This window comes from Lampris incognitus, chromosome 21, assembly GCF_029633865.1.
Source record: "Lampris incognitus isolate fLamInc1 chromosome 21, fLamInc1.hap2, whole genome shotgun sequence".
Classification (NCBI taxonomy): domain Eukaryota; kingdom Metazoa; phylum Chordata; class Actinopteri; order Lampriformes; family Lampridae; genus Lampris; species Lampris incognitus.
In genome coordinates, this window is record NC_079231.1 from 3,042,896 (window position 1) to 3,059,495 (window position 16,600).

General features: G+C 43.1%; 2 protein-coding genes across 4 annotated transcripts in view; one reads left to right on the forward strand and one right to left on the reverse strand.

Annotated features, from left to right (window-relative positions):
- The first annotated feature begins 382 nt into the window (after positions 1-382).
- Positions 383-15,251, forward strand: n6amt1 (N-6 adenine-specific DNA methyltransferase 1). 2 transcript variants are annotated; one of them, XM_056301161.1, is made up of 7 exons: positions 383-696; positions 1,903-1,989; positions 2,973-3,063; positions 3,501-3,584; positions 3,661-3,802; positions 4,052-4,416; positions 14,767-15,251. In XM_056301161.1, exons 1-6 carry the CDS (start codon positions 551-553, stop codon positions 4,156-4,158), a joined length of 657 nt encoding a protein of 218 aa, XP_056157136.1. In that variant the 5' UTR covers positions 383-550; the 3' UTR covers positions 4,159-4,416; positions 14,767-15,251. The 2 variants fall into 2 exon arrangements, with proteins under 2 accessions (XP_056157136.1, XP_056157135.1); XM_056301160.1 differs by having other exon boundaries at positions 4,052-4,117.
- Positions 8,433-16,600, reverse strand: part of gart (phosphoribosylglycinamide formyltransferase) — a 31,817-nt gene continuing 23,649 nt past the window's right edge. For both annotated transcript variants that reach the window (XM_056301158.1, XM_056301159.1), the window contains 4 exons: positions 16,264-16,394; positions 15,522-15,663; positions 13,949-14,064; positions 8,433-9,172 (listed from right to left, as the gene is read on the reverse strand). In XM_056301158.1, coding sequence (XP_056157133.1) covers positions 8,975-9,172; positions 13,949-14,064; positions 15,522-15,663; positions 16,264-16,394 — 587 coding nt within the window. In that variant the 3' untranslated portion in view covers positions 8,433-8,974. The remainder of the gene's footprint in view (positions 9,173-13,948; positions 14,065-15,521; positions 15,664-16,263; positions 16,395-16,600) is intronic.

Genomic DNA, 16,600 nt, shown 5'->3' on the forward strand with positions numbered 1-16,600 from the left:
GAAATGACGCGACCAACACGTCATAAATACTGACATGACGCACAAATTACGCGCGGTCATAGTCGTTTGAGGTAGAGCTTATCTTTTTTTTTCTTTTTTGTGCAATTAATGTAAAACTCGTAATTGCAAATATAGACCATTTTAGGAGCATCCAGGGAGCGGCAGGTCTGTGTCTTTTCCCCCCACAACGTTATTAAACTTTGAAAACCCAGAACGGCCTCGCTCGTTCTGGCTAAACGTGTTGAGCGTAATTTAACACGTGCGTTTGTTTATTGTCTTTTGCCACTCGACCGTCCATTTGGCTCCCCGGCGCACAGGAAAGGGTTAAGGTGCGTGATTGTGACGCAGGCGTGACGCAACCAGGAAGTCAGCTAATCGTTAGCGTGAGTCGAGTGGGGACACGTTCAGCGAGCCCATCTCGCTTTCGTCTCGTTTCTAGGAAGGTTAATATTTAAACACGGGTGCTGAACTAGCAGACAAGTGTCCCGGCTCCAGAGGAAACCGCTCGGTCCGGGAGAACCGTGCACGGTGAAGACCAGGCGGCTGCTTCATGTTCACCATGTCCGCCGGCTATCCGACGCCGGTTTACTCACACGTGGGCCGCGGAGCCTTCCGAGAGGTTTACGAGCCTGCGGAGGACTCGTTCCTCCTCCTGGACGCGCTGGAGAGAGACGCCGCGGAGCTGCGGCGCATGAGGTGACGCGCAACTTACTCCTCCCTTACCCCACCCCACCCCACCTGCCGCTCGCCACACGCTATCAGGTCCTACCTTACCCCACCCCACCCCACCCCACCTGCCGCTCGCCACACGGCCTCACACTATCAGGGGGGGGGGGTCATTTGGTTCGGCGTTCACTTGTCACTCACAGCTGTCAGTGGGTGGGGGAAACGGACAGGAGTGACAGGAGTAGGGAGGATCAACTGCCACATTCACTCACCGAGTTTTGTGCTGATGATTTTATTCTGATCTGTTGTATTAACTTTTTGTGTACTCTCATTTGTTTTGATTTTATACTGCTTAATGTTGCTTTTTAAAATTCTTCTGTAAGGCGTCCTTGAGTGCTCTGAAAGGCGCCCGCAAATAAAATGTATTATTGTGACGTAAACGCCACCTTGACAGACATATATCTAGTTATGCATGAACAGAGTTGCTGCTTACTGTGCCATTGGTAAGTGTTGCGCAGGGGTGGCTAAGCACGTGCCATGGAGAGCCACGTGTGTGCAGGTTTCCATTCCAGCCGGACTCCACACCAGGTACATGCTTAGCCACCGCTGTGTTAGGGTATAATTAAGTGTTCAAATAATCTTAATCAGGTAACACTTTAGTATGGGGACGTAGTCACCATTAATTAGGTGCTTATTAGCATGCAAATTAGCAACATATTGGCTCTTAATTGGTCGTTATTACATACTCGTTAATGCCTTATTCTGCATGGCCTTATTATACAACCAGTAAGCCATTAACTATGAGTTTTCCCTCTATAACCTCAGAAGTATTGCTTATTAGTAGTACCATCTCAGTATGCTTTGCTTAGTATGGCCTTTATAAGGTGGTAGTACCACAAGAAGAGTTATTCTCCCTTACTAACACTTAATGAATATGCTCTGTTCTTACATAACAAAACACAAAACTACAAGTGTTCATAGTGTTAAATTACTGTAAATTAAGTTTTTGTTACTTAGAATATGTTCCCCATACTCAAGTGACATCTTGATCATTACTAATTCACTAGTAATTAAGTTTTTTTATGTTCCCCATACTAAAGTGACATCTTAATCATTTAAAGCATGGTCACCTCTTACATCACTAATCGTGGTAACAGATTTAAAGATTGTCAGGTCTCATCGATGGATTAAGCTAATGGCACATATTTGGATGTTTTTGCTTGTTTGTTTTCCTAGCCCATCTGTCTGTGTGGAGGTGGGCTGTGGTTCAGGAGTGGTGTCTGCGTTCCTGGCGTCAGTGGTTGGATCATCATCTTTGTACTTGTGAGTGACCCTGAAAGTTCTGGTCTCCACTTGCTATCCCTGAGGTGCCTTTCTTTTTTGGGGTCTGCATGGAAACACAGGGGAATCACATTCCCCTTGGTAATGATGGAGGCTTCAGTGTTGGTTGTTCTCATCGCTGTGAAGCAGAATTAACAAAACATTGGCGCTCTCATTTTCTAATAAGGACCATGAGCTGTAAGAACATATTAATTGCAATATGGGGTAGTCTTGCACATCATCGCCTGTGAAAATGTATCCATCAGGTTTGAGATAATGGGCGTCCGGGTGCCGTGGCGGTCTATTCCGTTGCCTACCAACACGGGATCACCAGTTCAAATCTCCATTTTACCTCTGGCTTGGTCAGGCGTCCCTACAGACACAATTGGCCATGTCTGTGGGTGGGAAACCAGCTGTGGGTATGTGTCCTGGTCGCTGCACTAGCGCCTTCTGTGGTCAGTCGAGGCACCTGTTTGGGGGGAGGGGGACTGGGGGACTGGCGTGATCCTCCCATATGCTACGTCCCCCCTGATGAAACTCCTCACTGTTTCAAGAAGCAAGAAGTGGCTGGTGACTCCACATGTATCGGAGGAGGCATGTGGTAGTCTGCAGCCCTTCCCAGATCGGCAGAGGGGGTGGAGCAGAGACCAGGATGGCTTGAAAGAGTGGGGTAATTGGCCGGATACAATTGGGGAGAAAGGGGGGGGGTTGATATAAAGACTTAAACTCTGATGAACTCAAAGGCTCTTCAGTTGTACAACAACATTTTCTTATTCTTAATCCTTCTCCTGTGCCCACATCACCCACACAAAGAGAATACATACATAACAGAAGGCTTGCAGGTCACCAACAAAGGAAAAAGGTATAAAATAAATTCGAGCGACACAAGATTAAATAAAGACCTGTGAATCTGAGAGAAAGATTTGAATAGCTGGATATTCTACTCAGTTTGTGCACAACTAAGCCCATGTTTTTATTCAACTTAGATGCACTGACCTGAACTCTGCGGCAGCACAGTGCACAGCAGAGACGGCTTCCCGGAACGATGTCTCCTTACAAACAGTCGTCACAGACCTGGTAAGATATTGACCTTTTTTAATTTGCAGGCATTTCGGCTGCTGTGTGTAAACGTACCCGAGTCTTGGCCTCTATTTTTCAGCAATGTGAACAACAGCATATCAAAAGAAGACAAATTCAAATAAAATGTTGATAGACAAAACATATTTGCTGACACTTGCCATGTTCAGAAAAGCTGCACAGTTCACTGGGGACTGCAAGTTTGAGCCCAGTCTTTTTTCTTTTGTGTGAAATAAAAACAAATCGGAGGGCTTCAATGCAGAAGTCGAAGGAGTTGGGGCGCCGTGAGTCATTTTGTTTTGAAGAAGTCATGATGCTTCAGAAAAGCTGGACTATTACACACATCATCTGTAAAGATACTTCCACGTAACATATTGCTGAAATTGATTCATCCTTTGGTCCTTTTGTGGCCTTACTGACAGTGTTCCTTTCTTTAGGTGGGATGTCTTCTTCCAAGGTTGTGCGGAAAAGTGGACGTTCTTCTGTTCAACCCTCCCTACGTGGTCACACCCTCAGACGAGGTCAGCTACTTATTCAGCATATTCTTTTCAGACGGGGTGTGTTTGTCGACTGAGTGGCATTGTATGCATCTTCCAGGTTGGAAGCAAAGGCATAGAAGCTGCCTGGGCTGGTGGGAGACGTGGCAGAGAGGTGATTGACAGATTTCTCCCAATGGTGACACAGTTGTTGTCCAGTAAAGGGGTATTCTACCTCATTACCATAGAAGAGAATAACCCAGGTGGGTCAGCTTCTTCTCTACTAAATCAACGAATTAGAAGTTATTCAAAGAAAATGTTTTACCCAATGTGTAGCAAATCAGAACTGGAATCATGTTTATTGGCCATGTAGGTTTTCACTACATGGAATTTGACTCGTTTTGTGGCTCTCTGCAATACAACAATCTTCAGATATATACACAAGGATTGTATATATTGCAAACCGCTTCAGTTGACAGCAGATTGACATTTTCCTCTCTCTCTCTACATAGAGGAAATCATCCGTTTACAAGGAGAATGTGGTCTCCGGGGAGTCTCCTGTCTGTCCAGGAGAGCCGGTAATGAGAGGCTGTCAGTTCTGCGCTTTGAGAGATTGTGACGTTAAATGAAAAGTCCACGTCCGCCTCCAACAGAACCAAACAAGTCGAGGATGATATTCTGAGAGGATTGCATGACCTCAAAAACAGAACTGAGAAAGAAGTCATGTGGAAAAATTGCAGGGAACTTCCTTTGCTCAATGGGACAGAGTCCTGGGGAATGGACAAAAGTTGCTCAAGGAGAAAATAACTGTCCCTACAAAAGCACATCAGAAAAGGAGGCGTGGCAATGGCTGAACTTAATGGCACAATGAACTATGGTATGTACCAAAGAAAGTTGAATCAGTTCATCTGGACTCAATGTTTGAGGGTGGGGATACTTGCAGTCAGTTTAGACTGAAGCGGTCATTTAGATGAGTGATGAAGAGTATGTCAATAAATGTATCCAGATGAACTGATTCAACCTTCTTTTATTTTCTTTCCGGGACTTTTGAGCATGCATCAAGATGTTGAGTATGGGTGGGTTTACGGTAAACATCAACAATCAAATGTCCCCCATCACCAATTGCAATTCCACAATGAACTTGATTTGGTTGGTGAAATAATAATAATAATAATAATCACATTTATATAGCATTTTTCTAGATACCCAAAGTGCTTCACATGTAGTACATCCTAAGATTTAATTTTAACCCAGGTGTTGTCCAAAAATCTGAACCAATGGCTAGGTGGTGTCCCTGGATAGGACATCAGAGCCCTCTTTTCCACTTCCTCCATATACAAGGTGGCCACTACAGGTGAGACTGGGGAACCCATAGCACACCCATGCCTCTGCCTATAGTACTGCTCCCTATATGTGAAGTACGTGGAATGAAGAGACAGCTTCAGGCGCGGACACACTTGGTCAGTATTAAGGGTGGTCCTATTGCTAAGGGTGGGGCCGTCTTGTAATTTCATAAGGACTATGTCCACTGCTTCATCAACAGGAATGCACGTGGAGAGGCTTAACATCATGAGAGACCATTTTTTCATCCCCCTCCATAATGATGTCCCTTACCTTATCCACAAAATCCATAGTGTTTTGAATGTGATGTTCATTACTGCCTACCAGCAGGTTAAGAATAGATATCAGAAACATAGAGATGTTATATGTCACTGAGTTAATTATACAAACAATAGGCCGTAATGGTACATCCTGTATTATGTATTTTAGGTAAACCATACAGACAAGGTGTTGCTTCCCCTGTGGTACACACTTCTGTCAATAGCATTGTCCTGTTCTAATTGCTTCAGACAGCCATTATGTAAACCGCTTATCCTGCTGTCAGGGTCATGGGGATGCTGGAGCCTATCTATCCCAGCAGTCATTGGGCAGCAGGTAGGGAGACACCCTGGACAGGTCTGACACATGCACACACATATGAAATAGGGTACATTGCTGGGTGTAATTTCATCACCAGTTGCCAACATTATGATAACTCAAAAAGTGAACTTTACAATTTGATTGATTTGATAATATAATAATTTCATGTGTGTATGTGCTTCAGACAATCTCACTTTTCTTTTAACCACTGCCTGGATCTCGTTTCAGGGGCTCATACTAAGTATTTATGTCGCTAAGTAACGTCATAACTTTCTCATGATGGTCTGTCTGGTTTAATGTAGGCAGGCATCTGCCTTTGTCTGCCAGGAGGATGATGTTATTGTCCTTACTGAGAGTCATGAGAGCTTTCTTCTCGTCTCTACTGATGTTGGACAGCAGCGCCTTCCCATTGCTGAAACTTTCATCCACAGTTGCTCCACTTCCGGGTCCGTGATGTTGTTTTTCTGGATCGCTGATTCTTTGAGTAACTCTCCCCCAATCCTCTGTGAACAGTACACATGGCCATTGTAACTCTGGTTAATAGTCATGGCAATTTGCACATGAAACTGGTCGTTGGTTTCGGTCTTTATGCCACTGTGTTGTTTATAAGGGTGGGATACCTGCAGTCAGTTGAGACTGAAGAAGTCACTTAGATGAGTGATGAAACATTTCTCTCAATAAACATGTCTAGATGAATTGATTCAACTTCGTGATTTTCTTGACTGGATTATTGAGCATCATCACCAGTTCTGTAACCTATGGAGGTCGTAGGAGCACAATTGATGCCTATACAAGTCTCTTCCATCGTTCCCTATCCATCGCAGCCCTCCCCACCTCCACTGTAGTCATTCTCTGATGTTGTTTACCCAGGTTTTTCTCAGTCTCCCTCTCCTCCTAGTTCCTTCTACCAGGCCTTGCAGGATGTCCTTTCCGTTCAGCAAACATGCCCAAATCAGTTTCCTTTTTTTTTTTTACCATCGTCAGTAAACTATCATGGGGACCAATAGGTTTCTTAACTTTGTTCAGCACTTCAATGTTGGTGACGTGTGTGATAGCATTCTTCTGTATGCTCTTAAGTTCAAAGGCTTATATTTTTTTCTCCATAGCTTTTGTTCGGGTCCAGGATTCTGCACCATATATAAGAGTTGCTGTTATGATTGTGCAGAGCAGTTGCATTTTTGACTTCATTCCAAGGTTTTTATCTTTCCAGACTGTGTTGAGTTTGGTCCTTGAGCTTGTTGCAATGGCAATTCTGCTCCTAATTTCTTTTTCCGATCTTCCGTCTTTGTTAATCACAGATCCGAGATATTTTAAAGACGTGGCTTCCTCACGTTTTTTGCTGCCAACAATGATTTCCGTGTTCTGCTCTTCAATCTCTATTCAGTCTCCCTCCTCAGGTGATCTTTTGTTGTCATGATTTTGCTTTTTTGAGCACTGATCAACATACCCATGTCCTTAGCCGCCTTGTCCAGTCTTCTGGTTATTTCAGCTAGCTCTTCCCTGTTGCTAGCAATTGGATCAATGGCATCTGCAAAGCGACGGTTGATTTTTTCTTCCGCCGATCATGAGACTTGGTTAAAAACCCTCCATAGCGCTGGTGATGATCTCTTCAAGGAATACATGGAAAAGGCACGGTGACGGTTAACAACCGTCTCACTGCTACTGTTGTAGTGAACCAGTCGCTGAGTGTGCTGTCCACTAGCACTGCGCTTTTTGAATCTTTATAAAGAGCTTCGATAACTTAGACAAGGTGTTCGTTGATGTTTTCTCATGATTTTCCACAGAGCCTGTTGCCACACTCTGTCAAAGGCTTTTTTAAAATCAAAGTTGTGACGGACTTCTCGTTGATGTTCTATACATTTTTCACAAAGAACCCTCAAATTGAAGATTTGCTCAGTTGTCCTTCCAGACCTGAAACCAGCTTGTTCTTCAGCAAGAATCTGCTCAACTTGTGGCGTGATTCTCCTGACAATGATTCTGAGCATTACCTTGCTTGCATGGCTGTTTAGACTAATGGTTCTGTAGTTCCTGCATAATTTCAGGTTTCCTTTCTTTGGAAGTGGAATCGGTACTGAAGTAGTCCACTGCATAGGCCATTACTTCAGGGTATAAATTTTGTTGCAGATGCTAAGTAAGATGTCTATAACTTCATCACCGCCATTTTTGATTAGTTCCACTGGTATATTGTCTGCTCCTGGTGCTTTTTCGTTTTTCAGATGTTTGATGGCTTCTTCAATTTCGCATCTTCCTGTGCCTTTGTTCTCATCAGCTATCAGTTGGTTGTATACTTCCTAATTTTCATTTGAGGTCACAACTGTAAAGATCACTGCAGTATTGCAATCGCTTTTTTGTCTGAGATCAGTTCTCCATTTGCGTCATTAATAGCACATCTTTACGTTTTGTTCTGTAATTAATTTCTTCACTGTTTGGAGGGTCATTTTAGTGTTGTGCCTCAGGTTGTTATCAATACTTCGACATTCTTGTTCAGTCCATTGCTCCTTATCTTTCACTTCTCTGTTACATTTTCTGTATTCCTCCTTGCATTCTTCAGAGCCTTGGCTTCACATCTTCTCTCACATAGCTTCAATGTTTCTTGGACTTCTTTTTACCTAGTATTTCTAGTGCAGCTTTTTTCATTTTTTCTGAGAACTTTTCGGTCACTTCTTCAATATCGTCTAAGTTCCGGAGAGCAGCAAAACATTCTCCAACGTTTGCATCTTTTAGTTTTTCAAGGCCATATTTGATTCTACCATTCTTTTCTGCTTTTTCAGCTTTGTTGACGGTCATCATTATTGAACATGCATTTAAAAAAATAAAAGATATGGTATATACCATGCACTTGTGCCACAATGGGTTTGAATGTGAAGGCATGGATTTCGTTTGCACGTTTTACAATTATCTTTTAAAGGAAAATGTCAAAAAGGCTGACATATTCAGTGAGGCAGGTTTATGGGCAATATTTTGTAATACCGCAGCAGCGTGGACATTTATTTATTACTTCAACACAGCCTTGCAAATCACATAATAAACCAGTCATGCTTTTTCTCACAATGTAGTAGTCACATTTTTGCAGTGCAGATAAAATTGTAGCACTTTCTCGAATGGCATAGTATAAGGAATGCAGATTTGTTTAACTTACAAAAGGCAAGGCAAAAACATGCACAACAAACCCAGTAACTCCCAAGGATAGTGTTAACTTTATGCAGAAGAAAGAGCAATGCTATTTAATTTCTATTACAGCTGGAATGACTTGGCTCAGGTTATAAAAGTGGCCTTGGAGCATCCACTCAAGTAACAAGAATTTACACTGCTTAACCTGGACTTGACCTGAAAAACAACAGTTTAAGTCAGTGGAACTGTGCAAAGCAAATGTCTGAGGACTGTGAACCGCTCTACTTGAGTTTCATTTGGTTAAAATTTCCTTTGTACTGTCAAATTAATTTTAAATTTTAAACCCAACTGGTAGGAATGTTGATGAACGACTGAATTTTAAGTCGAAGAGAGTTCGCTGTGCTTCAGGCATGCGTGGTGGATTTCCAGTCTATGCGTCTGTCCTCTCCCAGCTGGACAGCTTTGCTGGCCACCAGCTCTAGAGCCGCAGGGAAGGCCCTATGCTCAGCCTCACGAATCCGAGCTGACAGGCTCTCCTCTGTGTCACCTACCAGCACCGGTACTGCCTCCTGCACAATGATGGCTCCAGCATCAACCTCTTCCTGAAAACGGATAGGAAACAGAAGGTGGAAATCCTGACCGAACTACACCTATCTCCAAAACTCAGCAACTCACACCAAAAAGACTAATGTCTCCGGCTAGCAACTTGAAAACACTAAACTGGCATTGGCAGCAGTCTTTTTTTAAATTCTCTGAAGTGTGAACGATTATGGATGTTTTCCCATAATCATCACAATTGTGGAAGCAGACTGCAGTTGCGTACACAGCCAATGACATTACTCTGCTTTGCTTTGTATGTGTATCATACAGACATTCACTCGTTACTGATTTTTCAAAGTCACACTGAAAGTCTATATTTCCCAGCAAATTCCAACCCACTGGGAATTTTGGCCAATTGCTCTAGCAATTATATACTATATGTATATAAATATATAAAATCCAGTGAGTCGGGTAAATTCTTTGAGACACTACAAGCCTGTTTCATGCCATAAGCAATCATCAGCTGTCAATAAAGCTACTCGAGGAAAGCACATACCATTTACTGCCTCGTCATACACATAACGTGCACAATGTCCAATGGGGAAGGGAGAGGTGCAACATACAAAAATTCAAAAACGTGATCACCAACGGTCCAATGTGTGTGTGTGTGGGGGGGTATTTGTCTATTGCCATGATTTATTTATAATTACCAAATAGGTGCTTATATCTATGTCTGCAACTGCTGGCCAGGTCATTCCTGTGGACATTTCTGGTTTGCAAATGATGAAATATTTCTCAGTTAGACACAGGTTGCACATTTTACTGCTGGGTGAATATGTTTTGTTCTTTGAGAGGATTTTCCAGGTGGTTGAATAATTAATGTTTCTGTCCGCCAGTGACCAAATATAAGGGCTTAAAGATGTTACATTCTTTAAACGGTTGTTTCTAAAGCTACACGTGTGCATTAAACCTCTTTTTGAGTGTCCCCTCTGTTAGACCCATGTGTGTCTCTATTTTGCTGTTGTCCTCTCTCGTCACCGTAGCTTGGTAGATAACTTCCCTTCGTCTGGCATTTTCCCTCGAGGGGGCATGAGTCCTTCATGTTGCAGTTGCAGTTGGGGGATCCGGTTGTGATGAAGGTGTCATTGATTTGTTCATGATTCTTGCGTTGTGGGACGATATTATGTGCTGAATGTTAGGCATGCAGCTGTAACTAATTTTAATGGTGTTTCTACTGAATATCTTCCTCAGTTGGTTGTCCGGGGTGAAGCACTTATCCAAAAGTTCAAAAAACTGCTTACCGATGTTTGTGGCCACGGTTTCACTGTAGGGTGGGTTGTACCAGGTGATGTTTCGTTTTCTGCTACGTCTGTTGATTTGTTGGCAGTCAGTATTTAATGGAAGGTTGTATTTTAGCTTAAAATTGTAGCCGCTCTTTTGTAATGCATCTTGGTATGGGGGTGCAGCTTCATTGAATATGGACTCATTAGATGATAATTTTGAGTCTTCTGTTAACGCTTTCTGGGATGTTCTTCAAGATGGAGGGTGGTGGGTGCTCTCTCTATGGACATACTGCAATGTGTTGTTGGGCTTCATGTACGGCTTGTATGTGCCATTCCTAAGGTCCATTGAGATGTCCAGAAGGTCCATTTGTTTTGTTTTTTTGTTTGCTTCAATAGTGATTTTTAGCCCATTGTTTGAGAATATTTTGCAGATTGTTTTCTTAATGTGCTCGACCTCTCTTGGTGTTTTGCTACAAGTTGCTAGCCCATCATGCCTATAGAGTCCAATACTGATGTCCAGGTCCTGTAGTTGAGACAACAAATACATTCCAACTAGTTCACAAGTTTCCACCCCGTCGAAGCTGCCCATGATTACATCACATTTATTACTACCCTTTTTCTGCCATGGGTTTCCATTGTGGTACAAAAGTGATTCCTTCGCCTGGTATGTAATGTCTCTGTCTTGCTCGGATATCACTGTGTGTTTTGCGGCAAAATCAATGGCTTTGGATAGTAACTCTTTGCTTATGGAGGAGTAGAGTTTCCAGTTTGGTGGGGTTGATCAGTCTACAAACCAACATGTAGACTGATCAACCCCACCAAACTGGAAATCGGAAGGTAAAAAAGAAAAGAAAACATGAACGATCAAATCTTGAAAAAAGTCCCTGTAAACCGATGGAAAAACACGGACCAAGTATTAGAACGGTTTAGGAACACAGATGACAAGAAGAACTGCAAATTTATATGTTTTGATATCTGCGAGTTCTGCCCCTCCATAAGCAAGGAGTTACTACCAAAGCCATTGATTTTGCTGCAAAACACAGTGATATCCGAGCAAGACAGAGACATTATATACCAGGACAGAGACATTATATACCAGGCGAAGGAATCATTTCTGTACCCCAGTGGAAACTCATGGCAGATAAAAGGTAGTAGTAGTAAATGTGATGTAACCATGGGCAGCTTCGACGGGGTGGAAACTTGTGAACTAGTTGGAATGTATTTGTTGTCTCAACTACAGGACCTGGACATCAGTGTTGGACTCTATAGGCATGATGGGCTAGCAACTTGTAGCAAAACACCAAGAGAGGTCGAGCACATTAAGAAAACAATCTGCAAAATATTCTCAAACAATGGGCTAAAAATCACCATTGAAGCAAACAAAAAAACAAAACAAATGGACCTTCTGGACATCTCAATGGACCTTAGGAACGGCACATACAAGCTGTACATGAAGCCCAACAACACATTGCAGTATGTCCATAGAGAGAGCACCCACCACCCTCCATCTTGAAGAACATCCCAGAAAGTATTAATAGAAGACTCTCAAAATGATCATCTAATGAGTCCATCTTCAATGAAGCTGCACCCCCAACCAAGATGCATTACAAAACAGCAGCTCAAGTACAACCCACCATTACACACTGACTGACCGCAAACCAACAAACGTAGCAGGAAACGAAACATCACCTGGTACAACCACCCAACAGTGACACCGTGGCCACAAACATGGGTAAGCAGTGTTTTTAACTTTTGGATAAGTGCTTCACCCCGGACCACCAACTGAGGAAGATATTCAGTAGGAACACCATCAACATGAGTTACAGCTGCATGCTTCAACACATAATATCGTCCCACAACACAAGAATCATCAACAAATCAATGACACCTTCATCAGAACTAGACTCCCCCAACTGCAACTGCCATGTGAATAACTCATGCCCCCTCGAGGGAAAATGCCAGACGAAGGGAGTTATGTACCAAGCTACGGTGACGAGAGAGGACAACAGCAAACTAGAGACATACGTCGGCCTAACAGAGGGAACATTCAAAAAGAGGTTTAATGCACACGTGTAGCTTTAGAAACAACTGTTTAAAGAATGTAACATCTTTAAGCCCTTATATTTGGTCACTGGTGGACAGAAACATTAATTATTCACCCACCTGGAAAATCTTCCCAAACAACAAAACGTATCACCCAGCAGTACAATGTGCAATCTATGTGAATGTTCTCATTCATCCAGGTCATGGTTTTCCAAAGGAGTTGAATCAAGTGCGACTGGACTTGGTATATATCTGTGAAGACGTTTCGCCTCTCATCCAAGAGGCTTCCTCAGTTTGTGCCTTTCTGACTAGACCAAGCTAGTCTGACTGGCTGCTGATGCGACTCAGCCAGTCAGAAAGGCACAAACCGAGGAAGCCTCTTGGATGAGAGGCAAAACGTCTTCACGGATTTTTACCAAGTCCAGTCGCACTTGATTCAACTCCTTTGGATATGTCTCACTGAAAAATATTTTATCATTTGCAAACCACAAATGTCCACATTGAATAACAGGAATGAACTGGCCAGCAGTTGCAGACATAGATATAAGCACCTATTTTGTAATTATAAATAAATCATGACAATAGACAAATACCAACCCCCCCACTGGACCATTAGTGATCACGTTTTGAATTTTTGTATGTTGCACCTCTCCCTTCTCCATTGGACATTGTGCATGTGATGTGCATGACGAGGAAGTAAATGGTATGTCCTTTCCTCAAGTGGCTTTACTGACAGCTGATGAGATATATATATATATATTACAAAACTTTGTAAAAGAAACACTCAATGGTAGGGAAAGTGCTCAACAAATAAGGAACAAAATAATCCAGTGAGTCAAGTAAATTCTTTGAGACAGTACAAGCCTGTTTTATGCCATAAGCAATCATCAGTTGTCAATTTATGTAAGAAGAAGACTAAGATACTTCATTGTCAAAGTGCGCACACAACGAAATGTTGTTTGGTGACTCAGACCAGCAACACTAGACAAGGTTAATGATTAAAAACAAGGACAAACATTTAGTATAACAAGTGAGGTAGTAAAAATAAGTTGGGTAGCAAAAATGATAGTGAGACAATAAAAGATAGCAGCGGCTTTTAAAGCTCAAAATAATGCATGGAATTATTGCACATAGTTGTCCATATTGGAGCGGCTTTAGTACCAGTTAGTCCTCAGCAGCTATAGGCAGGGGTGCGTGTGTGTGTGTGTGTGTGTGTGGGGGGGGGTGATGGAGGCTACAGCTCTGGGGAAGAAACTGTTCCTCAGCCTGTTAGTCCAGGATCTTTTCACTGTTGGCAAGGGAACAAACAGACAGTGACCTGGGTGTGTTATGTCTTTGCAGATGTTGCTGGCTGTCCTCTGTGTGTGTGTGTGTGTGTATACACACACACCCTGGGATGGTCTAGCGGCCTGTCCAGGGTGTCTCCCCGCCTGCCGCCCAGTGACTGCTGGGATAGGCGGCTTGGATAATGGATGGAATGGAATACTCTAGCCATTGGTATCTTATACTTACAGCTACAAAGTGGACGGTGCAGCCGCTGACCCGTGCCCCAGCTTGCAGTGCCTGCTTCTGGGCATTCACTCCCTTGAAGGAGGGCAGCAGGGATGGATGGATGTTCAGAAGCTTACCTGTAGTCAAATACAGACACACAATGCACATACTGTTGAAACTCGCTCGACAGAGAAGTGGGATGGCGCATAAAAACTTAATGAAACCCCTTACAAGTGCTAAAGTAGATCAGATTAGACTTACAACCAGATATACAAGTTATAAGCAACTGTGTGAGGAAGTTGTTGGTATGAGTGTGTATAGTAGTTATTTTCAGTGTATGGTGGGGTGTGTGTTGTTCATAAGTAGAATGGAGTAAGGTGTGCACACTACATTGCTTCCAAAAGCCATTTTATTCGGCAATGTTTTGATCAGTTAGATGTTCCTCATGGGAGCAATTTAGTGTGCTGACCTTACACCTTTATTCTAGTTTTGTCATTTTTGTCTTGCATCTTAATGTTTTCTGGGTGTACTTGGTTCCTCTTCTGATGAGATTGTGTGTTCATCACATGGTTATGAAAAGGGTCCCCCCGTAGGACGACAGCTATTGAAATATTGTATATTAAAAGAATGTGTTCTGGGAACGTGACATATTGCACTTCTAATCCCAACAGCTCTCCGTCTTACAAAGAATTTTTAGTCGTGTCCCCCCCCCCCTTTTTTTTCTCCCCAATTGTACTTGGCCCACCAATTACCCCACTCATCCGAGATCACTGCTGCAGACTACCACATGCCTTCTGCGATACATGTGGAGTCATCAGCTGCTTCTTTTCACCTGACAGGAGTTTCGCCAGGGGGACGTAGCGCAGGGGAGGGTCACGCTGTTTCCCCTCCACCCTGAACAGGTGCCTCAACCGACCAGACAAGGCGCTAGTGCAGCGACCGGGACACGTATCCACCCACCCACAGACACGGCCAATTGTGGCTGTAGGGACGCCTGACCAAGCTGGAGGTAATACGGGGATTCGAACCGGCGATCCCCATATTGGTAGGCAACGGAATAGACTGCCACGCTATCTGGACGCCCCCATAGTTGTGTCTTAAATAAATCCCCCTGTATAAGTTGACAACTGTGCAAACTTCATTTTATTATGTATTAGTGTGATTTTTCCCACAGAAGAGAAGAAACAAGGCGGCTAACATTTCTTCAAGCATGAGAGCGACTGAGTGCGGGCTGGATCAATTACCCACTCGTTCTCTCCAAATGTGAATATTTATACAATAAAGCTGAATGATAAGATAAGGTTGTAGTGGCTGCCTTCATTTAAGAACCAACAGGGTCAAGGGTCAGAGCAACCTGATCATAGATGAGAAAAGTTCCTGTGACCATTAAGGGGTTGTGTGTGATACAGTGATACAAACAGACAATAAAGCCCATATGGTTGTGTTTGGACTCCTGCATTTATTTCCCAGTCAGTTTTTATTTGTTTTCATCCAGGGTGCTACAGAAAACCCCTGATTGTTTTCTGTAGCACCCTGGATGTCCTTGAATCGATTGGCCCCAAAAGTGTTAAAAGTTTGTATTTTGTGAACATACCATTCCACTTCTTGACAAAGGGTCCAGTTAGGATCCTCATGAACCCTGCCAGACACACCACCTCCACCTTGAACTCCTCCAGCACACCATCGATGGTGCCGTCAAACTCTGCTCGACTCCCGAACAGCTTGTGGTCCACCACCTGGCCAGGCCGGGACACATTTGCAGCAACACGTAACAAATATAAACGTTATTTCATGTTACATTCAGCATTTTGCAATCTGGACAGAAATATACTCAGAGCACACAAACTTATAGCATAGAACATACTTGCCAATTATTCTCAAGATACTTAAAATCTCTTACATACATCTCAAGAAAGTTCCATCTATGTCCTTGGTGCTCTTTATAATGAACTTGATTATGGCTTATATGAAATCAAATTCTTCAACTTTGCAAACCTACTTGGCTGAAAAGACTCGAATATTTAAAAGGCATTTTGGCTCTTTTATACAGCCCCTTGCAGGGAGTGAGCCAGTGCGGCTCTTGCAGATGTGTGTGTAAAAGCAGTAATTACAGGTGAAGGACACATTAGCTGCCATGGGGCTGGAACCTGTAATTGTGAGCCACGATTTCTGAAGCAATCGTTCATTTATGCTACGCTTTTGAAACTAGTAATAATGTGAAACTGACATGCAAGCTCCTCAAAGGTGGTTGACAGTTCCATTAAATGGCTAATTTGAAAGGAAAAAGATTGAGCCAAATTGACTAGAGCTGGATTAAATATTTTGACAAGGTGTACCCGTGTTTGGATGCCAGCCAGGGAGGCTCTCTTCAGACCTTGAACGCCGGGCCTGTTGGAAATGACCACGACGATCTCTGCCGAGCTGGATGGACGTTTGGCCTGCTCGATCAGGGCCTGCAGGTTGGTGCCTGGGACACAGACATGTACATCCTAATGGCTGAAGCACACACTCGCTAAACGTGTTGGTATAGGCTGGAACTAAGCAGGACAGAAATGTGGCTGTCAGGCATCTAAACTAAATAATTCAATAAAAATGACATTTCAAAATGCAAAGAAGGTACCGGTTCCGATTAAGTATTAACTAATATGGAACTCTTAATAATGATATTTTCCA

Coding starts and splice junctions, on each gene's coding strand:
- n6amt1 (XM_056301160.1), top strand. CDS start 551: ATGTTCACCATGTCCGCCGGCTATCCGACGCCGGTTTACTCACACGTG. Junction 697..1,902: donor GCGGAGCTGCGGCGCATGAG/GTGACGCGCAAC, acceptor TTGTTTTCCTAG/CCCATCTGTCTGTGTGGAGG. Junction 3,803..4,051: donor CATAGAAGAGAATAACCCAG/GTGGGTCAGCTT, acceptor CTCTCTACATAG/AGGAAATCATCCGTTTACAA.